This window comes from Bombina bombina, chromosome 11, assembly GCF_027579735.1.
Source record: "Bombina bombina isolate aBomBom1 chromosome 11, aBomBom1.pri, whole genome shotgun sequence".
Classification (NCBI taxonomy): Eukaryota; Metazoa; Chordata; class Amphibia; order Anura; family Bombinatoridae; genus Bombina; species Bombina bombina.
The window spans coordinates 165772010-165789318 of NC_069509.1; the positions used below are offsets into that span (position 1 = coordinate 165772010).

General features: G+C 39.9%; 1 protein-coding gene across 1 annotated transcript in view; it reads left to right on the plus strand.

Annotated features, from left to right (window-relative positions):
- LOC128641725 (uncharacterized) overlaps positions 1-17309 on the plus strand; it is a 392787-nt gene that overhangs the window by 28035 nt on the left and 347443 nt on the right. Inside the window, exon 7 of the mRNA XM_053694250.1 lies at positions 7239-7376. Within this exon, the coding sequence (XP_053550225.1) occupies positions 7239-7376 (138 nt within the window). The remainder of the gene's footprint in view (positions 1-7238; positions 7377-17309) is intronic.

Consider the following 17309-nt stretch of genomic DNA (forward strand, 5'->3'; position numbering starts at 1 on the left):
CCCCATTGCCCTGAAAAGGGCATTTGGATGGACATTGCCCTTAAAAGGGCATTTAGCTCTATTGCTGCCCAAAGCCCTAACCTAAAAATAAAACCCACCCAATACACCCTTAAAAAATCCTAACACTAACCCCCGAAGATCCATTTACCGTGAGTGGTCCTCCAGATGGGCAGAAGTGGACCTCCAGACAGGCAGAAATCTTCACCCAGACGGCATTTTCTATCTTCATCCTTCCGACGCGGAGCGGCTCCATCTTCAAGACATCCGGCACGGAGCATCCTCTTCAATCGACGTCTTTTTGCTGAATGAAAGTTCCTTTAAATGACGTCATCCAAGATGGCCACTTCTGCCCGTCTGGAGGACCACTTCTGCCGGCTTCGTTGAGGACATCTTGCTGCTTGGATGAAGACTTATCCCGGTAAGTGGATCTTCGGGGGTTAGTGTTAGGATTTTTTAAGGGTGTATTGGGTGGGTTTTATTTTTAGGTTAGGGCTTTGGGTCACAATAGAGCTAAATGCCCTTTTAAGGGCAATGCCCATCCAAATGCCCTTTTCAGGGCAATGGGGAGCTTAGGTTTTTTTTTAGTTAGGGTTTTATTTGGGGGGTTGGTTGTGTGGGTGGTGGGTTTTACTGTTGGGGGGGTTGTTTGTAATTTTTTAAACAGGTAAAAGAGCTGATTTCTTTGGGGCAATGTCCCGCAAAAGGTCCTTTTAAGGGCTATTGGTAGTTTAGTTTAGGCTAGGGGTTTTTATTTTTTTGGGTGGGCTTTTTTATTTTGATAGGGCTATTAGATTATTTGTAATTAGTTTAAAGATCTTGTAATTTGTTTTTTATTTTCTGTAATTTAGTGGGTTTTTTTTTGTAATTTAGCTAATTTTATTGAATTTAGTTAATTGTATTTAATTTAGGGAATTTATTTAATTGTACTGTTGGGGGGTCTTTGTATTTTTTTCCAGGTAAAAGAGCTTATTTCTTTAGGGCAATGTAATGGTTGTGTTACTGTTTTTACTCTGAAATGGAATTTTTTTCAGCATTAAAACCGTAATGCAAAACTCGTAATTTAGCTGAATGAAATGTATTGACCTCTAAACTGCCACCCCCCCCACATCGAAACTAGCAATCAAATGTATTAACCTCTAAACTGCCACCCACACAACGCAATATACCTATTTAAACTATTAACCCCTAATCCGCCATCCCCCACAACGCAAAGTATTAATCTAATCACTATGCCCCCTAACCTAACACCCCCTAAATTAACCCCATTGCATAAAATAAAAAAAGACTATTTAACTAATAAATTAATTAAAATACCAAAATTAAAAATCCTAATCTAAAATTTAAATAAAAAATCCTAACATTACATAAAAAATAAAACCTACGATTTAATTTAAATAGAAAATCTAAGATTACATAAAATAAAAAAATCTGATTACATAAAAAAATAAACGAAATTATCCAAAAACAAACAAAAAAACCCTAATCTAATACCCCTATAAAAACAAAAAAGCTACCCCAAAATAAAAACACCCCCTAATCTAAGACTAAACTACAAATTGCCCTTAAAAGAACCTTTTGTAGCGCATTGCCCTGAAGCGATCAGCTCTTTTACCTGAAAATAAATACAAATTAACCCCTAACAGTAAAACCCCCCACCCACGCAACCCCCCAAAATAAAAAAATTAAGTCTAAAAAAAACTAAGCTACCCATTGCCCCTAAACGGGCATCTGTATAGGCATTGTCCTTAAATGGGCAATCAGCTCTTTTGCTGCCCATTAAAAAAAATCCTAATGAGGCGTGTCCTAGCCGCAGCCGGGAGAAGTCGTAAGATGGAGAAGCTCCCTCTATAACTCCACATTTTGACAGCTATTTCTTTGCTAACCAGCTATAACCTCACATAAATTGTGAACTTAATAGAGGAAAAACCAAGGAGTTGTTTGAGGCTACAGATTTAACTGTTTCCATTGGCAGCAAAGATACTCTGAGGTTCCAAAGAGCGACGGCTGCGGCCTCATACTTATTCTATATTCAGCCATCCCCCCCCCCCGGTTTGTTAACATCCGGGTATAATAGCCTAATGCTAGTGAGTGCCTTAACTTTCTTTCGACACCTCGTATTTTGATATGGAGGGGGATATTAAGATGCAGCTACAGCTAATGCTGGAGGGGCTGGAGCTACAGATGCTCCACAACTTTGGGGACTTACACCGTACCCTACGATCTGTCAGGGGTAAGAATGATCACGAGTCATCTGGAGCGGCACAAGTAATGGGGATCGCTACGCAGCAGGAGACATCTAACATAGATGGGAAAAACCGCTCACTAAATCTTACTTCCGATCCCCAGTCTGGTCAGAAAATGGAGGAGCTAATAGCCCCGGAGGGGGCCTTCTATACACGAGGAAACATACCGCTACTGATCGGAGCCAGTACTTATCCTCTTGCTACAGCTTACTGTGACTTCCAGACTGGTGACAGTGTCTGAGTAACATTGAGCTCGACCGTTCGCCTGGAGCTGTTTTCTGCACTCATCGACATCAGCCGAAGAATACCACCGGACTCCCCTTAGTCGTCTCTTGGGATGGTGCGGCCGGCCTCCCGAGGGACGATGGGGCCTCAGGGTCACAGTTCTCCTTAACAAATAAGCAGCAGAGCGGTGAGTGGCGATCCAGCGGAATGGGTTATGAAGTGAATACCGCCACAAGTAGCGCACAATTTCTCACATCTCAAGTCCAGATCTATCCAAGTTTGCCGTTTACTCGGCCCCCAAGTGGGGCTGCTGATCTGCTCAGGAGTAACTGCCCTGATCCAGACCAATTCTTTAGGAGTGGAGTGGGTTAATCATTAGGACCCACTTTCCTATGTGAAGTACTAGACATTATTGCTCTAAGTTTGCAATCCCCTCTTTTACATGTTTATGCTTCTGAGCCATACTTGTTGATACTAATTCCTATATGTATGTATGTTTTTACACTTCTGAGTTTGATGCTCCATTCATTGCTCATGCTGACACTCCTAACTGCTGATATTGCTCATTTATCTCCCCAGCCATTGTTTTGATTTAGAGTGAATAACTTTGCTAATTGTTTTACACTTAAAGTTGATGTATAAAATGTATAGAATTTATTGTTGAATCTCCAGTCTAGCATATAGAGAGGATACATGCTGCATTACAGTTGGAAGGTGATGACATATCATAATAGCTGTTGCTGCTAGATGCTTAGGATTATGTTCCCCTCCTTTGCACCTATTAGATAGATATGCTAAGTAATACGCGATAGATGCAAGGAGCAATATTTCCTTGAAGCAGATAACTGTTATAACTTTGGTTAAAGGTTCCCTTCTTGGCTGTGAGGGCTGGGGTCTTTACCTTACCCGCTCCTAGCTTATAATCACCCCATATTTATTTATTTTTATTTATTTTTTGCCTTAATTCTTGTTACTTAGGCCCTTAGCCACTCTTAGCTCTCTTTTAGCATTATCCATTATGTCTACAATTGACCTTTTTTACATCTGTACTCTGACCTATTTAACAATACATATATATACATACCCTAGGCATATACTACTCTCTCTACATGAATATACTCAGATCCCCCCCATGTCATAGTTTACTCACTAGCCCAATCTGAAAACATTTTACTTTATCTTCCCCTCTTTTCCCTTACTCGAGTGGCTTTTGCCCACTGCTTTCCTCCCCCAATACCCCCTAAGAGAAAAAGAGGTTCCAATTGAGTTTGTTTAGTCCTTCTGATAATATTATCCCTTTCTCAGTTAGTTACTTATAGTCATATAGCAGGTCTGATTCCCTATTTTTTGTATATACAGATAGTCCTTATTTACGCCTTACTGCTGTTTGTGTATTGGAGAACTATGAAGTTTGTTAAAGGTATATGAACGATTCATTATTAGTGAACTGTTACTCAATTTAGATTGTTAATTCTCCTATTCCTCAGTATGTTGTATTTTTTATTTTGCATAACGTGCTGTAACCTGTGCCTTAGCATCTTTATCTGGGATGTTGTTATATTTGTTCTTAATTATTGACCTACAAACTATGTGCAATTTTCAACGCTGTATCATTTAATAACCTCAATAAAAAAAAAAATAAAAAAAAGGTACAACTATACAGACTAAACATTTTTTTAAAGTAAAATAATTTTTCAATACCCAATCTTTATTAGCAAAACAGTATTTTTATTGTTACCGACTAAAGTACAATTTACCATATATTGTAATTACTGGGTCATACTAACTGAGATGACCTCTATTAACAGATGTAATTGATTTTATTACGTACAAATTGCCTTTTTTATAAAGGATTTTACTATTTTGATACCTTGTTTACAGGATCATCTTTACACCATAACTAACCTTTATGGTTTGTTCCTGTACAGTACAGAAATAAAATGTTACATTTCTAATATGCTACATGACTTTTTACTGAAATTTGAAATAAAAAAATATGTTTACCAGGAAAAAAAAAAAAAAAAAAAAATCCTAATCTAAAAAAAAAACACCCCAAAAAATAAAATAAAAAAACCTAACACTTTCCCCCAAAAATGTACTCACCGTTCCTGAAGTCCGGACATCCATCTTCATCCAGGCAGCGAGAAGTCTTCATCCAGGCGGCGACATCTTCATCTATCATGGGGCATCTTTTATCTTTATCCCGGTGGTGCAGATCTGTTGCGGCGTGGAGCTGAGATGAACCGGCAGCGATGACGACATCCAGTGCGGAGCCTTCTCTTCATGCGATCTCCGCCACACTGAAGCTTGAATGCAAGGTACCCGTTTTATATTTGGGGTACCTTGCATTCCTATTGGCTGAAAATTTCAAATCAGCCAATAGGATGAGAGCTGCTTAAATCCTATTGGCTTATTTGAACAGCGAATAGGATTTTAGCAGCTCTCATTCTATTGGCTGATTTGAAATTTTCAGCCAATAGGAATGCAAGGTACCCCAATATAAAATGGGTACCTTGGATTCAAGCTTCAGTGTGCGGCGGAGATCGAATGAAGAGGAGGCTCCGCACTGGATGTCGTCATCGCCACTACCGGTCCTAGTCAACTCCGCACCGCCACAGCTCCGCACCACGGGGATGAAGATAGAAGATGCACCCGCGATGGATGAAAATGGCGCCGCCTGGATGAAGTTTTCTCGCCGCCTGGTGAAGATGGATGTCCGGACTTCAGGAATAGTGAGTACAGGGCAATGCCCTACAAAGGGCCCCTTTAAGGGCTATTTGTAGTTTAGTCTTAGATTAGGGTTTTTTTTTTCATTTGTTTTTATAGGGGTATTAGATTAGGTTTAATTTTTTTTATTTTGGATAATTTACTTTATTTTTTTTATGTAATCTTCGATTTTTTTATTTTTTGTGATTTTAGATTTTTTTTTTAGTTTATGTAATCTTAGATTTTCTATTTAAATTAAATTGTAGGTTTTATTTTTTATATAATGTTAGGATTTTTTATTTAAATTTTAGAATAGGATATTTAATTTTGGTAGTTTCATTAATTTATTAGTTGAATAGTCTTTTTTATTTTATTTAATGGGGGTTAACTTAGCAGGTGTTAGGTTGGGGGCTTAGTGATTAGATTAATACTTTGAGTTGTGGGGGGGATAGCGGTTTTGGAGATCATAGGTTAAATAGGTACTTTGCATTGTAGGGGGATAGCGGATTAGGGTTAATAGTTTAAATAGGTCGATTGCATTGAGGGGGGATGGCGGATTAGGGGTTAATAGTTTAAATAGGTAGATTGCGTTGTGGGGGAATGGCGGTTTAGAGGTTAATATATTTAATTGTTAGTTGCGATGTGGGGCGGGGGGATGGCGGTTTAGAGGTTAATAACTTTTATTGTTAGTTGCGATGTGGGGGGTTGGCAGTTTAGTGGTTAATACGTTCATTATAAGTTGCGATGTGGGAGGTGGCAGATAGAGGGGTTTTGACATGTTGGGTTTATTTTTGCGAGGCTGGTTAGATTTCAATGGGAAATACGTCTCAAAAAGCTAATTTTCCTATTTTACACCTAGTTGAGCTAGTTGTAATTTTTGTTAATGTATCGGCAGCCTCTGACAGTGTATTAACGGTTTGCGTGGTCCTTGGAAACCTGGTATTATTTATAGATTAGAGGCTTCTGATACTTTGTATGGGACACAAAAGTGTTTTCAGCAGCTAAAATTGAGGTATAACGGGCCATTAGAAGCAGTCAGTGAACTATATTGCTACTGACAGCATATTTATCGGTTTGCGAGTGCACGCAAACCTAATAATGACCCAATGGAAACAAGCCCTAAGTGGCTGAATCTAAAAAAACGTTGTCGCTCTAGAAGTGGTTTTCCTCTCCAACACTCACGGGGGCAGCCCTCATGGAATTCTCTAAAAATGGGGTTGTCCCTGCGAGTGGCGCAATGTCTCCCATAGAAATAATGCGAACTCTCTGTTACATAAAAAGACTGTACTTGGAGGATGAAGTACAGATGGAGACCCCAACATAGGTTTATACTTTAATTGTATGCCTAATACAAATTACACAACTGTACCTTAAATTCACTGTTATTTTCTTATGCATAGGTTTTCATTTCAGAGTAATTAGTTTTGATAGAAATGTCATACAAGCCCATGGAACGCCCATGTTTTACAAAAAAACAACAATTATGCTTTAACGTATTTTGTACTTATAAGTATGAATTTCAATGTGTTTTTTGCACACCCAGTGCACTTAAATTACGATTTACACTGTGCATATTTAATATGATTTATTTCTGTGTATGCTATTGATAAATATGATGTTTGGTGAACAATTTTGTTATGATTTTTGATGCACCTTAACAATACAATTTTTCCTGAGTAATTTTGTGTAAATGGTTCAATTATTTGTTTTGTTTGATTTTTACTGTATGAATTTCATTGTGCACTTTTGTAATGCATTCACCTCCTTCCTGTGCGAAAATGCAGTGTACTCCCCTTAACGAGAAAAAGTGGTGTTATATAATAGAAATAGAAGGACTGGATAGCTTTTTAGAATCCGGTCCAAAGTTCTTGGTATTAAAATGTGTTTTTCTCATAGTATATATCATAATAGTAAAGAAATTAGTAGTATTGTCTGAATAGAAATAAAGATATGGTGTAGATATATTTAGATAAATTAAAGATTAGGACAGAAGATTTAATAGTAGCTGTGAAATGTCTTGGTGTCTTTGCAATATATCTATCTAAACAATGTTTTATTTTTTAGGAAACAATGTTGCATTTGAAAAATCTCAGTCATATGTTTCTGGTAATTCTTATCTGGTGAAGTCTCCTGCTTTTGGAAAATGGTCTATTGATTTAGTTTACTCTGGAAACATTTCAGTAAAGATATTGGGTTTCAATGGTAAGTATTGGTTCAAACAAAGAAAACAATTTGAAATAGACACATGAAGGCCTAAATTATAAGTGGAGCACTTTTAATAGCGAAGGGTGCGCTATCAATATCAGAGAACCGTGCTAAGATTAGCATACAATCTGGTAATACAAGTAAAAAAGTCTTACCAGAGAATACTTAAAGCGGCTGCCATCCCTTTAGCTATTATATATATATATATATATATATATACAGTCCAATTATCCCAAACCTGGCCAGGGGTAAATGGTAATACTAATGAAGCAGGCAACACAGTAACCAGATTCAAAAAAAGCCTTTAATCCGAAAAAGGAACAAATCAGGTAGGGTCTTAACCCATAATGTTTCGGTTCAGATTCAAACCTGTGTCAAATGGAGGCCTTGAAAGTGCTTTATTAGTATCACCATTTACCCCTGGCCAGGTTTGGGTTACTTGGACGTATACATTTTCACTACAGCAGTACACCAGGCAGCTGTTTGGATGGTGTGTGCCACTTTCTTTTCATCATTTGTATATATATATATATATATATATATATATATATATATATATAAATCAAATCACTGCACTCCCTTGCTGTGCAAATCCGCAGGTGCTCAGTCCATAGAAATAGATATACTGTATAGTAAACCAGGCACTCTTGCTTAATTTGAATAAATTCTTTATTATCCGGTACAATCCGGTACCGGATAATAAAGAATTTATTCAAATAAGGCAAGAGTGCCTGGTTTACTATACAATATATACATATATATATATATATATATATATATATATATATATATATATATATATATCTATATCTATATATCTATTGTAAAAATTATACCAGCTAGTAATGGATATGGTGGCTATGGTCAAGGACCCACAGTACTCCAATGCTGGCTTGGGTACCAAGGTGCACGGAGGTTTAGAGAATAATATATATATATATATATATAAAAAAGAGAAACATATAGTAAACCTTATCCAGCAACCCAATATTAAGCCTTAATAAAAAATAATAAGAGCTACCAGAATCTCAAGAACGCACAAACATGGATGCTTGATGATAAATAATTGTCATAAATTTATTAAAGTATATGTGCAATGTGCAAACAGAAAAATAATAACTTAAAAAAAGAACCATCCAATTAATGGTCTAATGTATAGAGCATATGCGATTCATTCATTACCCAATAACATATACAGGGATCCCAATTAGTATATACACACAGCAAGAAAGCTATTAATATAGCTGTAAGGTAGTCCCAATATTATGGATCCTTAAGTATACAGTCCTTGAGTCTGGACAATTGCTGTTAATTTCGTATGTTAGGCCAAACTGGCTGGGTACTCCTGATTTTCACCCTTGCTCCCTATGTAGAAAAAAAACATAATTTATGCTTACCTGATAAATTCCTTTCTCCTGTAGTGTAGTCAGTCCACGGGTCATCCATTACTTATGGGATTATATCTCCTCCCTAACAGGAAGTGCAAAAGGATCACCCAAGCAGAGCTGCTATATAGCTCCTCCCCTCTACGTCATACCCAGTCATTCGACCGAAACCAAACGAGAAAGGAGAAACTATAGGGTGCAGTGGTGACTGGAGTTTAAGATAAAAAATTTTTAGACCTGCCGTAAACAACAGGGCGGGCCGTGGACTGACTACACTACAGGAGAAAGGAATTTATCAGGTAAGCATAAATTATGTTTTCTCCTGTTAAGTGTAGTCAGTCCACGGGTCATCCATTACTTATGGGATACCAATACCAAAGCTAAAAGTACACGGATGATGGGAGGGAAAGGCAGGATCTTTACACGGAAGGAACCACTGCCTGTAGAACCTTTCTCCCAAAAACAGCCTCCGAAGAAGCAAAAGTGTCAAATTTGTAAAATTTTGAAAAAGTATGAAGTGAAGACCAAGTTGCAGCCTTGCAAATCTGTTCAACAGAGGCCTCATTCTTAAAGGCCCAAGTGGAAGCCACAGCTCTAGTAGAATGAGCTGTAATCCTTTCAGGAGGCTGCTGTCCAGCAGTCTCATATGCTAAACGTATTATGCTACAAAGCCAAAAAGAGAGAGAGGTAGCCGAAGCTTTTTGACCTCTCCTTTGTCCAGAATAAACGACAAACAGGGAAGAAGTTTGACGAAAATCCTTAGTTGCCTGCAAATAAAATTTCAGGGCACGGACGACGTCTAGATTGTGCAGAAGTCGTTCCTTCTTTGAAGAAGGGTTAGGGCACAATGATGGAACAACAATCTCTTGATTGATATTCCTGTTAGTGACTACCTTAGGTAAGAACCCAGGTTTAGTACGCAGAACTACCTTGTTTGAATGAAAAATCAGATAAGGAGAATCACAATGTAAGGCCGATAACTCAGAGACTCTTCGAGCCGAGGAAATAGCCATTAAAAACAGAACTTTCCAAGATAACAGCTTGATATCAATGGAATGAAGGGGTTCAAACGGAACACCTTGCAGAACGTTAAGAACTAAGTTTAAGCTCCACGGCGGAGCAACAGTCTTAAACACAGGCTTAATCCTAGCCAAAGCCTGACAAAAAGCCTGAACGTCTGGAACTTCTGACAGACGTTTGTGTAAAAGGATAGACAGAGCTGAGATCTGTCCCTTTAACGAACTAGCAGATAAACCCATTTCTAAACCTTCTTGTAGAAAAGACAATATCCTAGGAATCCTAACCTTACTCCATGAGTAACTCTTGGATTCGCACCAATGTAAGTATTTACGCCATATTTTATGGTAAATTTTCCTGGTAACAGGTTTCCTAGCCTGTATTAAGGTATCAATCACTGACTCCGAGAATCCCCGCTTTGATAGAATCAAGCGTTCAATCTCCATGCAGTCAGCCTCAGAGAAATTAGATTTGGATGTTTGAAAGGACCCTGAATCAGAAGGTCCTGTCTCAGGGGCAGAGACCAAGGTGGACAGGACGACATGTCCACTAGATCTGCATACCAGGTCCTGCGTGGCCACGCAGGCGCTATTAGAATTATCGATGCTCTCTCCTGTTTGATCCTGGCAATCAATCGAGGAAGCATCGGGAAGGGTGGAAACACATAAGCCATGTTGAAAACCCAAGGTGCTGTCAGAGCATCTATCAGTACCGCTCCCGGGTCCCTGGACCTGGATCCGTAACAAGGAAGCTTGGCGTTCTGGCGAGACGCCATGAGATCCAGATCTGGTTTGCCCCAATGCTGAAGCAGTTGGGCAAACACCTCCGGATGAAGTTCCCACTCCCCCGGATGAAAAGTCTGGCGACTTAGGAAATCCGCCTCCCAGTTCTCCACGCCTGAGATGTGGATCGCTGACAGGTGGCAAGAGTGAGACTCTGCCCAGCGAATTATCTTTGAGACTTCCATCATCACTAGGGAACTCCTTGTCCCTCCCTGATGGTTGATGTAAGCCACAGTCGTGATGTTGTCCGACTGAAACCTGATGAACCTCAGAGTTGCTAACTGAGGCCAAGCCAGAAGGGCATTGAAAACTGCTCTTAATTCCAGAATGTTTATTGGAAGGAGTCTCTCCTCCTGAGTCCATGATCCCTGAGCCTTCAGGGAATTCCAGACAGCGCCCCAACCTAGCAGGCTGGCGTCTGTTGTTACAATCGTCCAATCTGGCCTGCTGAAGGGCATCCCCCTGGACAGATGTGGCCGAGAAAGCCACCATAGAAGAGAATCTCTGGTCTCTTGATCCAGATTTAGCATAGGGGACAAATCTGAGTAATCCCCATTCCACTGACTTAGCATGCACAATTGCAGCGGTCTGAGATGCAGGCGTGCAAAAGGTACTATGTCCATTGCCGCTACCATTAAGCCGATTACCTCCATGCATTGAGCCACTGACGGGTGTTGAATGGAATGAAGGACACGGCAAGCATTTAGAAGTTTTGATAACCTGTCCTCTGTCAGGTAAATTTTCATTTCTACAGAATCTATAAGAGTCCCCAAGAAGGGAACTCTTGTGAGTGGCAATAGAGAACTCTTTTCTACGTTCACCTTAGAAATGCCAGAACTAACTCTGTATGAGACTTGGCAGTTTGGAAACTTGACGCTTGTATCAGAATGTCGTCTAGGTACAGAGCTACCGCTATTCCTCGCAGTCTTAGTACCGCCAGAAGAGAGCCCAGAACCTTTGTAAAGATTCTTGGAGCTGTAGCTAACCCGAAGGGAAGAGCTACAAACTGGTAATGCCTGTTTAGGAAGGCAAACCTTAGATACCGGTAATGATCCTTGTGAATTGGTATGTGAAGGTAGGCATCCTTTAAATCCACTGTGGTCATGTACTGACCCTTTTGGATCATAGGTAAGATGGTCCGAATAGTTTCCATTTTGAACGATGGAACTCTTAGGAATTTGTTTAGGATCTTTAAGTCCAAGATTGGTCTGAAGGTTCCCTCTTTTTTGGGAACCACAAACAGATTTGAGTAAAACCCTTGTCCGTGTTCCGACCGCGGAACTGGGTGGATCACTCCCATTAGTAAAAGGTCTTGTACACAGCGTAGAAACGCCTCTTTCTTTATCTGGTTTGCTGACAACCTTGAAAGATGAAATCTCCCTTTTGGAGGAGAAACTTTGAAGTCCAGAAGATATCCCTGAGATATGATCTCTAACGCCCAGGGATCCTGGACATCTCTTGCCCAAGCCTGGGCGAAGAGAGAAAGTCTGCCCCCCACTAGATCCGTTTCCGGATCGGGGGCCCTCACTTCATGCTGTCTTAGGGGCAGCAGCAGGCTTTCTGGCCTGCTTGCCCTTGTTCCAGGACTGGTTATGTTTCCAGCCCTGTCTGTAGCGAGCAACAGTTCCTTCCTGTCTTGGAGCGGAGGAAGTTGATGCTGCTCCTGCCTTGAAGTTACGAAAGGCACGAAAATTAGACTGTTTAGCCCTTGGTTTGGCCCTGTCTTGAGGCAGGGCATGGCCCTTACCTCCAGTAATGTCAGCGATAATTTCTTTCAAGCCGGGCCCGAATAATGTCTGCCCTTTGAAAGGTATGTTAAGCAATTTAGATTTAGAAGTCACATCGGCTGACCAGGATTTAAGCCACAGCGCTCTACGCGCTTGAATGGCGAATCCGGAGTTCTTAGCCGTAAGCTTAGTTAAGTGTACTACGGCATCAGAAATAAATGAATTAGCTAGCTTAAGGACTTTAAGCTTGTCTATAATCTCATCGAATGGAGCTGAGCTAAGAGTCTCTTCCAGAGACTCAAACCAGAATGCCGCCGCAGCCGTTACAGGCGCAATGCATGCAAGGGGTTGTAATATAAAACCTTGTTGAACAAACATTTTCTTAAGGTAACCCTCTAACTTTTTATCCATTGGATCTGAAAAAGCACAGCTATCCTCCACCGGGATAGTGGTGCGCTTAGCCAGAGTAGAAACTGCTCCCTCCACCTTAGGGACCGTCTGCCATAAGTCCCGTGTGGTGGCGTCTATTGGAAACATTTTTCTAAATATAGGAGGGGGGGGGGGGAAAGGGCACACCGGGCCTATCCCACTTCTTGCTAATAATCTCTGTAAGCCTCTTAGGTATAGGAAAAACATCAGCACACACCGGTACCGCATAGTATCTATCCAGCCTACATAATTTCTCTGGAATTGCAACCGTGTTACAATCATTCAGAGCCGCTAATACCTCCCCTAGTAATACACGGAGGTTCTCAAGCTTAAATTTAAAATTTGAAATGTCTGAGTCCAGTTTACTTGGATCAGATCCGTCACCCACAGAATGAAGCTCTCCGTCCTCATGTTCTGCAAATTGTGACGCAGTATCAGACATGGCTCTATTATTATCAGCGCATTCTGTTCTTACCCCAGAGTGATCGCGTTTACCCCTAAATTCTGGCAATTTAGATAGTACTTCAGTCATAACATTAGCCATGTCTTGCAAAGTGATTTGTAAGGGCCGCCCTGATGTACTTGGCGCCACAATATCACGCACCTCCTGAGCGGGAGGCGAAGGTACTGACACGTGAGGAGAGTTAGTCGGCATAACTTCCCCCTCGTTGTCTGGTGAAATTTTCTTTACATGTACAGATTGTTCTATTGGGCTCCACATTGGCCTTTAAACATATTGAACAAAGAGATTCATCTGTGTCAGACATGTTTAAACAAACTAGCAATGAGACTAGCAAGCTTGGAAAATACTTTTCAAATAAATTTACAAGCAATATAAAAAACGTTACTGTGCCTTTAAGAAGCACAAAAGACTGTCAAAGTTGAAATAACAACCAATTTTTTACAGTAAATGCATTAAGTTAGCAAAGGATTGCACCCACCAGCAAATGGATGATTAACCCCTTAGTACCCAAAAACGGATAACAATTTAATATAAACGTTTTTATCACAGTCAAAACACACTCTCACAGGTCTGGCTGTGAGTGATTACCTCCCTCAAAACTAGTTTTGGAGACCCCTGGGCTCTGTAGAGACGTCCTGGATCATGGAGGAAGAAATAGGAAGACTGTGACTGAATTTTTACTGCGCAATAAAGCGCTAAAATAGGCCCCTCCCACTCATAATACAACAGTGGGGAAGCTCAGTAAACTGATTTTATTCAGAAACAAACGACAGCCATGTGGTAAAAATCATGCCCATAAAGTTTTATCACCAAGTACCTCAGAAAAAAAACGATTAACATGCCAGTAAACGTTTTAAAAAAAAATTATGAAATGTTATTAATAAGCCTGCTGCTAGTCGCTTTGCAGTGGAGGCTCAAATATAACTTAAATGTATACAGTATTTTCTTAGTGAAGTTCCATTCCCCAGAAATACCTCAGTGTAAACATACATACATATCAGCCTGATACCAGTCGCTACTACTGCATTTAAGGCTGCACTTACATTACATCGGTATTAGCAGTATTTTCTCAGTCAATTCCATTCCTTAGAAAATAATTTACTGCAACATACCTCCTTGCAGGTGAACCCTGCCTGCTGTCCCCTGTTCTGAAGTTACCTCACTCCTCAGAATGGCCGAGAACAGCAAGTGGATCTTAGTTACGACCGCTAAGATCATACACAAACTCAGGTAGATTCTTCTTCTAATGCTGCCTGAGAAAAAACAACAAACTCCGGTGCTGTTTAAAATAACAAACTTTTGATTGAAGAAATAAAAACTAAGTTTAATAACCACAGTCCTCTCACACGTCCTATCTATTAGTTAGGTGCAAGAGAATGACTGGGTATGACGTAGAGGGGAGGAGCTATGTAGCAGCTCTGCTTGGGTGATCCTCTTGCACTTCCTGTTAGGGAGGAGATATAATCCCATAAGTAATGGATGACCCGTGGACTGACTACACTTAACAGGAGAAAATTAATATTCGAACGGGCTCTGATCCGCCTAGAGATACGACTCACTGGACCAAACACAGAAGGGGCAGATTGATTATCACTAAACCCTGCGCTTCATCCCAAACCACTCACTCCGGCAGACTGCAAGCCGTAAGTACACCAATGGGATAACAAGTACAGTCCAGCAGGGTAATGATACTAACGCTCCTTATACAACGTCCTCCTCTGTGTCAAACAGGCAAAAAACACTCTGCGCTTCTCACTCAGCGTTTCCTTAGTGTTACCTGTATGTTGAATGTTGTAGGGATTTTAACCCGTGTTCATCACATGCACCGCTCACGGTCATCGGTAGTCACAATTAGCGTCCTATACTCACATAGGGAGATGGAAGGCTCCTGAGTCTAGGTTGTTAGAACGCTGTAATTCCAAACAGCATGGAAGTCGGCACCAGCCGATAGATAAGCCGCTACACGTGTTTCACCCTACGTCACTTGGGTCTTCCTCAGGCACGTTCAATTGATGTCTGCTGCATAGATTTTGCTCTATTAAGCGTGCTTCCCACAGGTGAATTGGAACTTAATTTCTTTTTACACAAATTAACAAATTAATCATAATGAAACCTATTTTACAAAAAGAAAGAGGATTTATTTACATGGCCTCTCAAGCATGATCAGCAATCTGTACATAGTAAAATACAAAAAAAGAAAAGAAAAACACAATCACAGGGATCCTGTTGCATAGTGACAAGAAGAGGGTATGACACAAAAGGGTACATGAAAAGTTTGTGTGAGGCATACAATGAAAACAATCAAGTCTATTAGGAAATTATATGCTGAAAACAAAGATAGAAACCATAAGTTCTAGATCCTGGAAGTGTTAAATTAGTCCTCATTTTCTATATATAATATACTGTTTGTCATAGTGAGTAGTGATTTGGTGTAGGTGCGTGCGATTAAGAAAAACAATAGGAGTAGAATAAGTGGTGAGAGCACCTATACAAGTGAGTGATATTAGTATTTGGTTGCTAATGTAAACTTCGATTGGGGTAAGTCAGCAGACAAGAGCTGCTTTCAGTTGGGAGGGGGGAGAGGGGAGTGGGTGTAGAAATGTGGCTTCTAATTAAGTCAAAAAGTGTAACATGGTATGGAGAGGACACTGAGCATGTTTTGGGGAGGAGTATGGGTCAATTAGAATATTAAGGGGTAGTCGCAGTAGGACAGGCTATAGGTAGGGAATGGGAGGCTGATAGAAAGTATTTATAGGGGAGCATGGGGTGTCAGTAGATATGTCAGTGAGGGTAGGAGGAGGGTATGCTGAGTGGATAGAGTATTATGTTAAGTAGGAACTGGAGTGCATCCTGGGAATGAAAGATGTGGGTACCGGAAGAGGAGGGAGTATACATTCCTATACGTTATGACAGACGTTGGTAAAAGGATAACAAAGTGTATGGATCTATATGAGCTATAGAGTTGAGGGTAAGATAGGTCTGTTTACGATTTAGGGAAGTTCAGCATGCGCATATTGAAAAGAGCATTGAGATAATCAACCTAGTATGATGAATAAGGTTATAGCTGGGGAATATAAAAAGGTTAGATAAACTAAAGCATAGGTGTTAGACTATAGTTCTATGTCTTAAGTTACATTAGCATTGGTATATGTCCCAGGGTGGAGGTATGTTGGGGTACCTAGGATAGATTAATATGGCTTTGAGTAAACCAAGGAGTAAATGCAGTACAGGTTTAGATACAGACACAATATATAAAGCTTAAAGAGGACCTGTATTAGTTGAGGTCTGAGATACCAAGAACAGAGGTGCAAAACTTTAGATAACTGAACAAAGTGCGGTTAAGGTAAAGGCACTAATCTTAAGCAAACATATAACATTTTTAGGTAGGGGATACACTATCCTGCCTTAGAATAGTGTTAGGATACGTCCCAGGGCAAAGCTATATTGGGATTACCTACAGTATATTCATGGAGCTTTGAATAAACTGAAAGTTAAATGTGATACAGCTAGATAATCTGAGCAGACAACTGAATAGTAATAGTATGATCAAAAAAATGGAAAACAGCAGCAATGTTATAGAATATATGAAATTGGGACCTTGTATTAACTAATAAACTGCTCTCCTGAGAGTACCATGGTGTAAGGATTTAGTAGAGAGTGAGGATGGATCACAACTGCAGAGTATGCAAAATAAATTATTTGTATCACTTTTGGCAAATGGACTATTGAACAGCATAGACCAAGCTGCTTTCAGTGAAGTTGTTATTCTCAAGTAATTGAATTGCAGATCAGAAACTTGTCTGGCAACGAATGATGTAAAACACATAGGCTGGATCAGAAGAAATATAAAAAATAAATCAATTTCTTAGTAGCAATCTTTAGAGTTCAGCTAGCTCCCAGTACGATAAATGTTGATAAAGAAAAGCAGAGTTCCAGAAAGCAGGTAGTGTTGCTATTAGTGCTGGAGTAAGATATAACAGTTCAGTGTGAAGTGTAACTCTCAGTTTTAGACACAGTTAGTTTGTCACATAACGGTATACACATGTGCTGATAGTCTTGCGGTCAGTAGAGTAGCAGGGAAAAGCAAAGTTCAATGTTTATTTGTACAGCACAGCTTAAAGTAACTA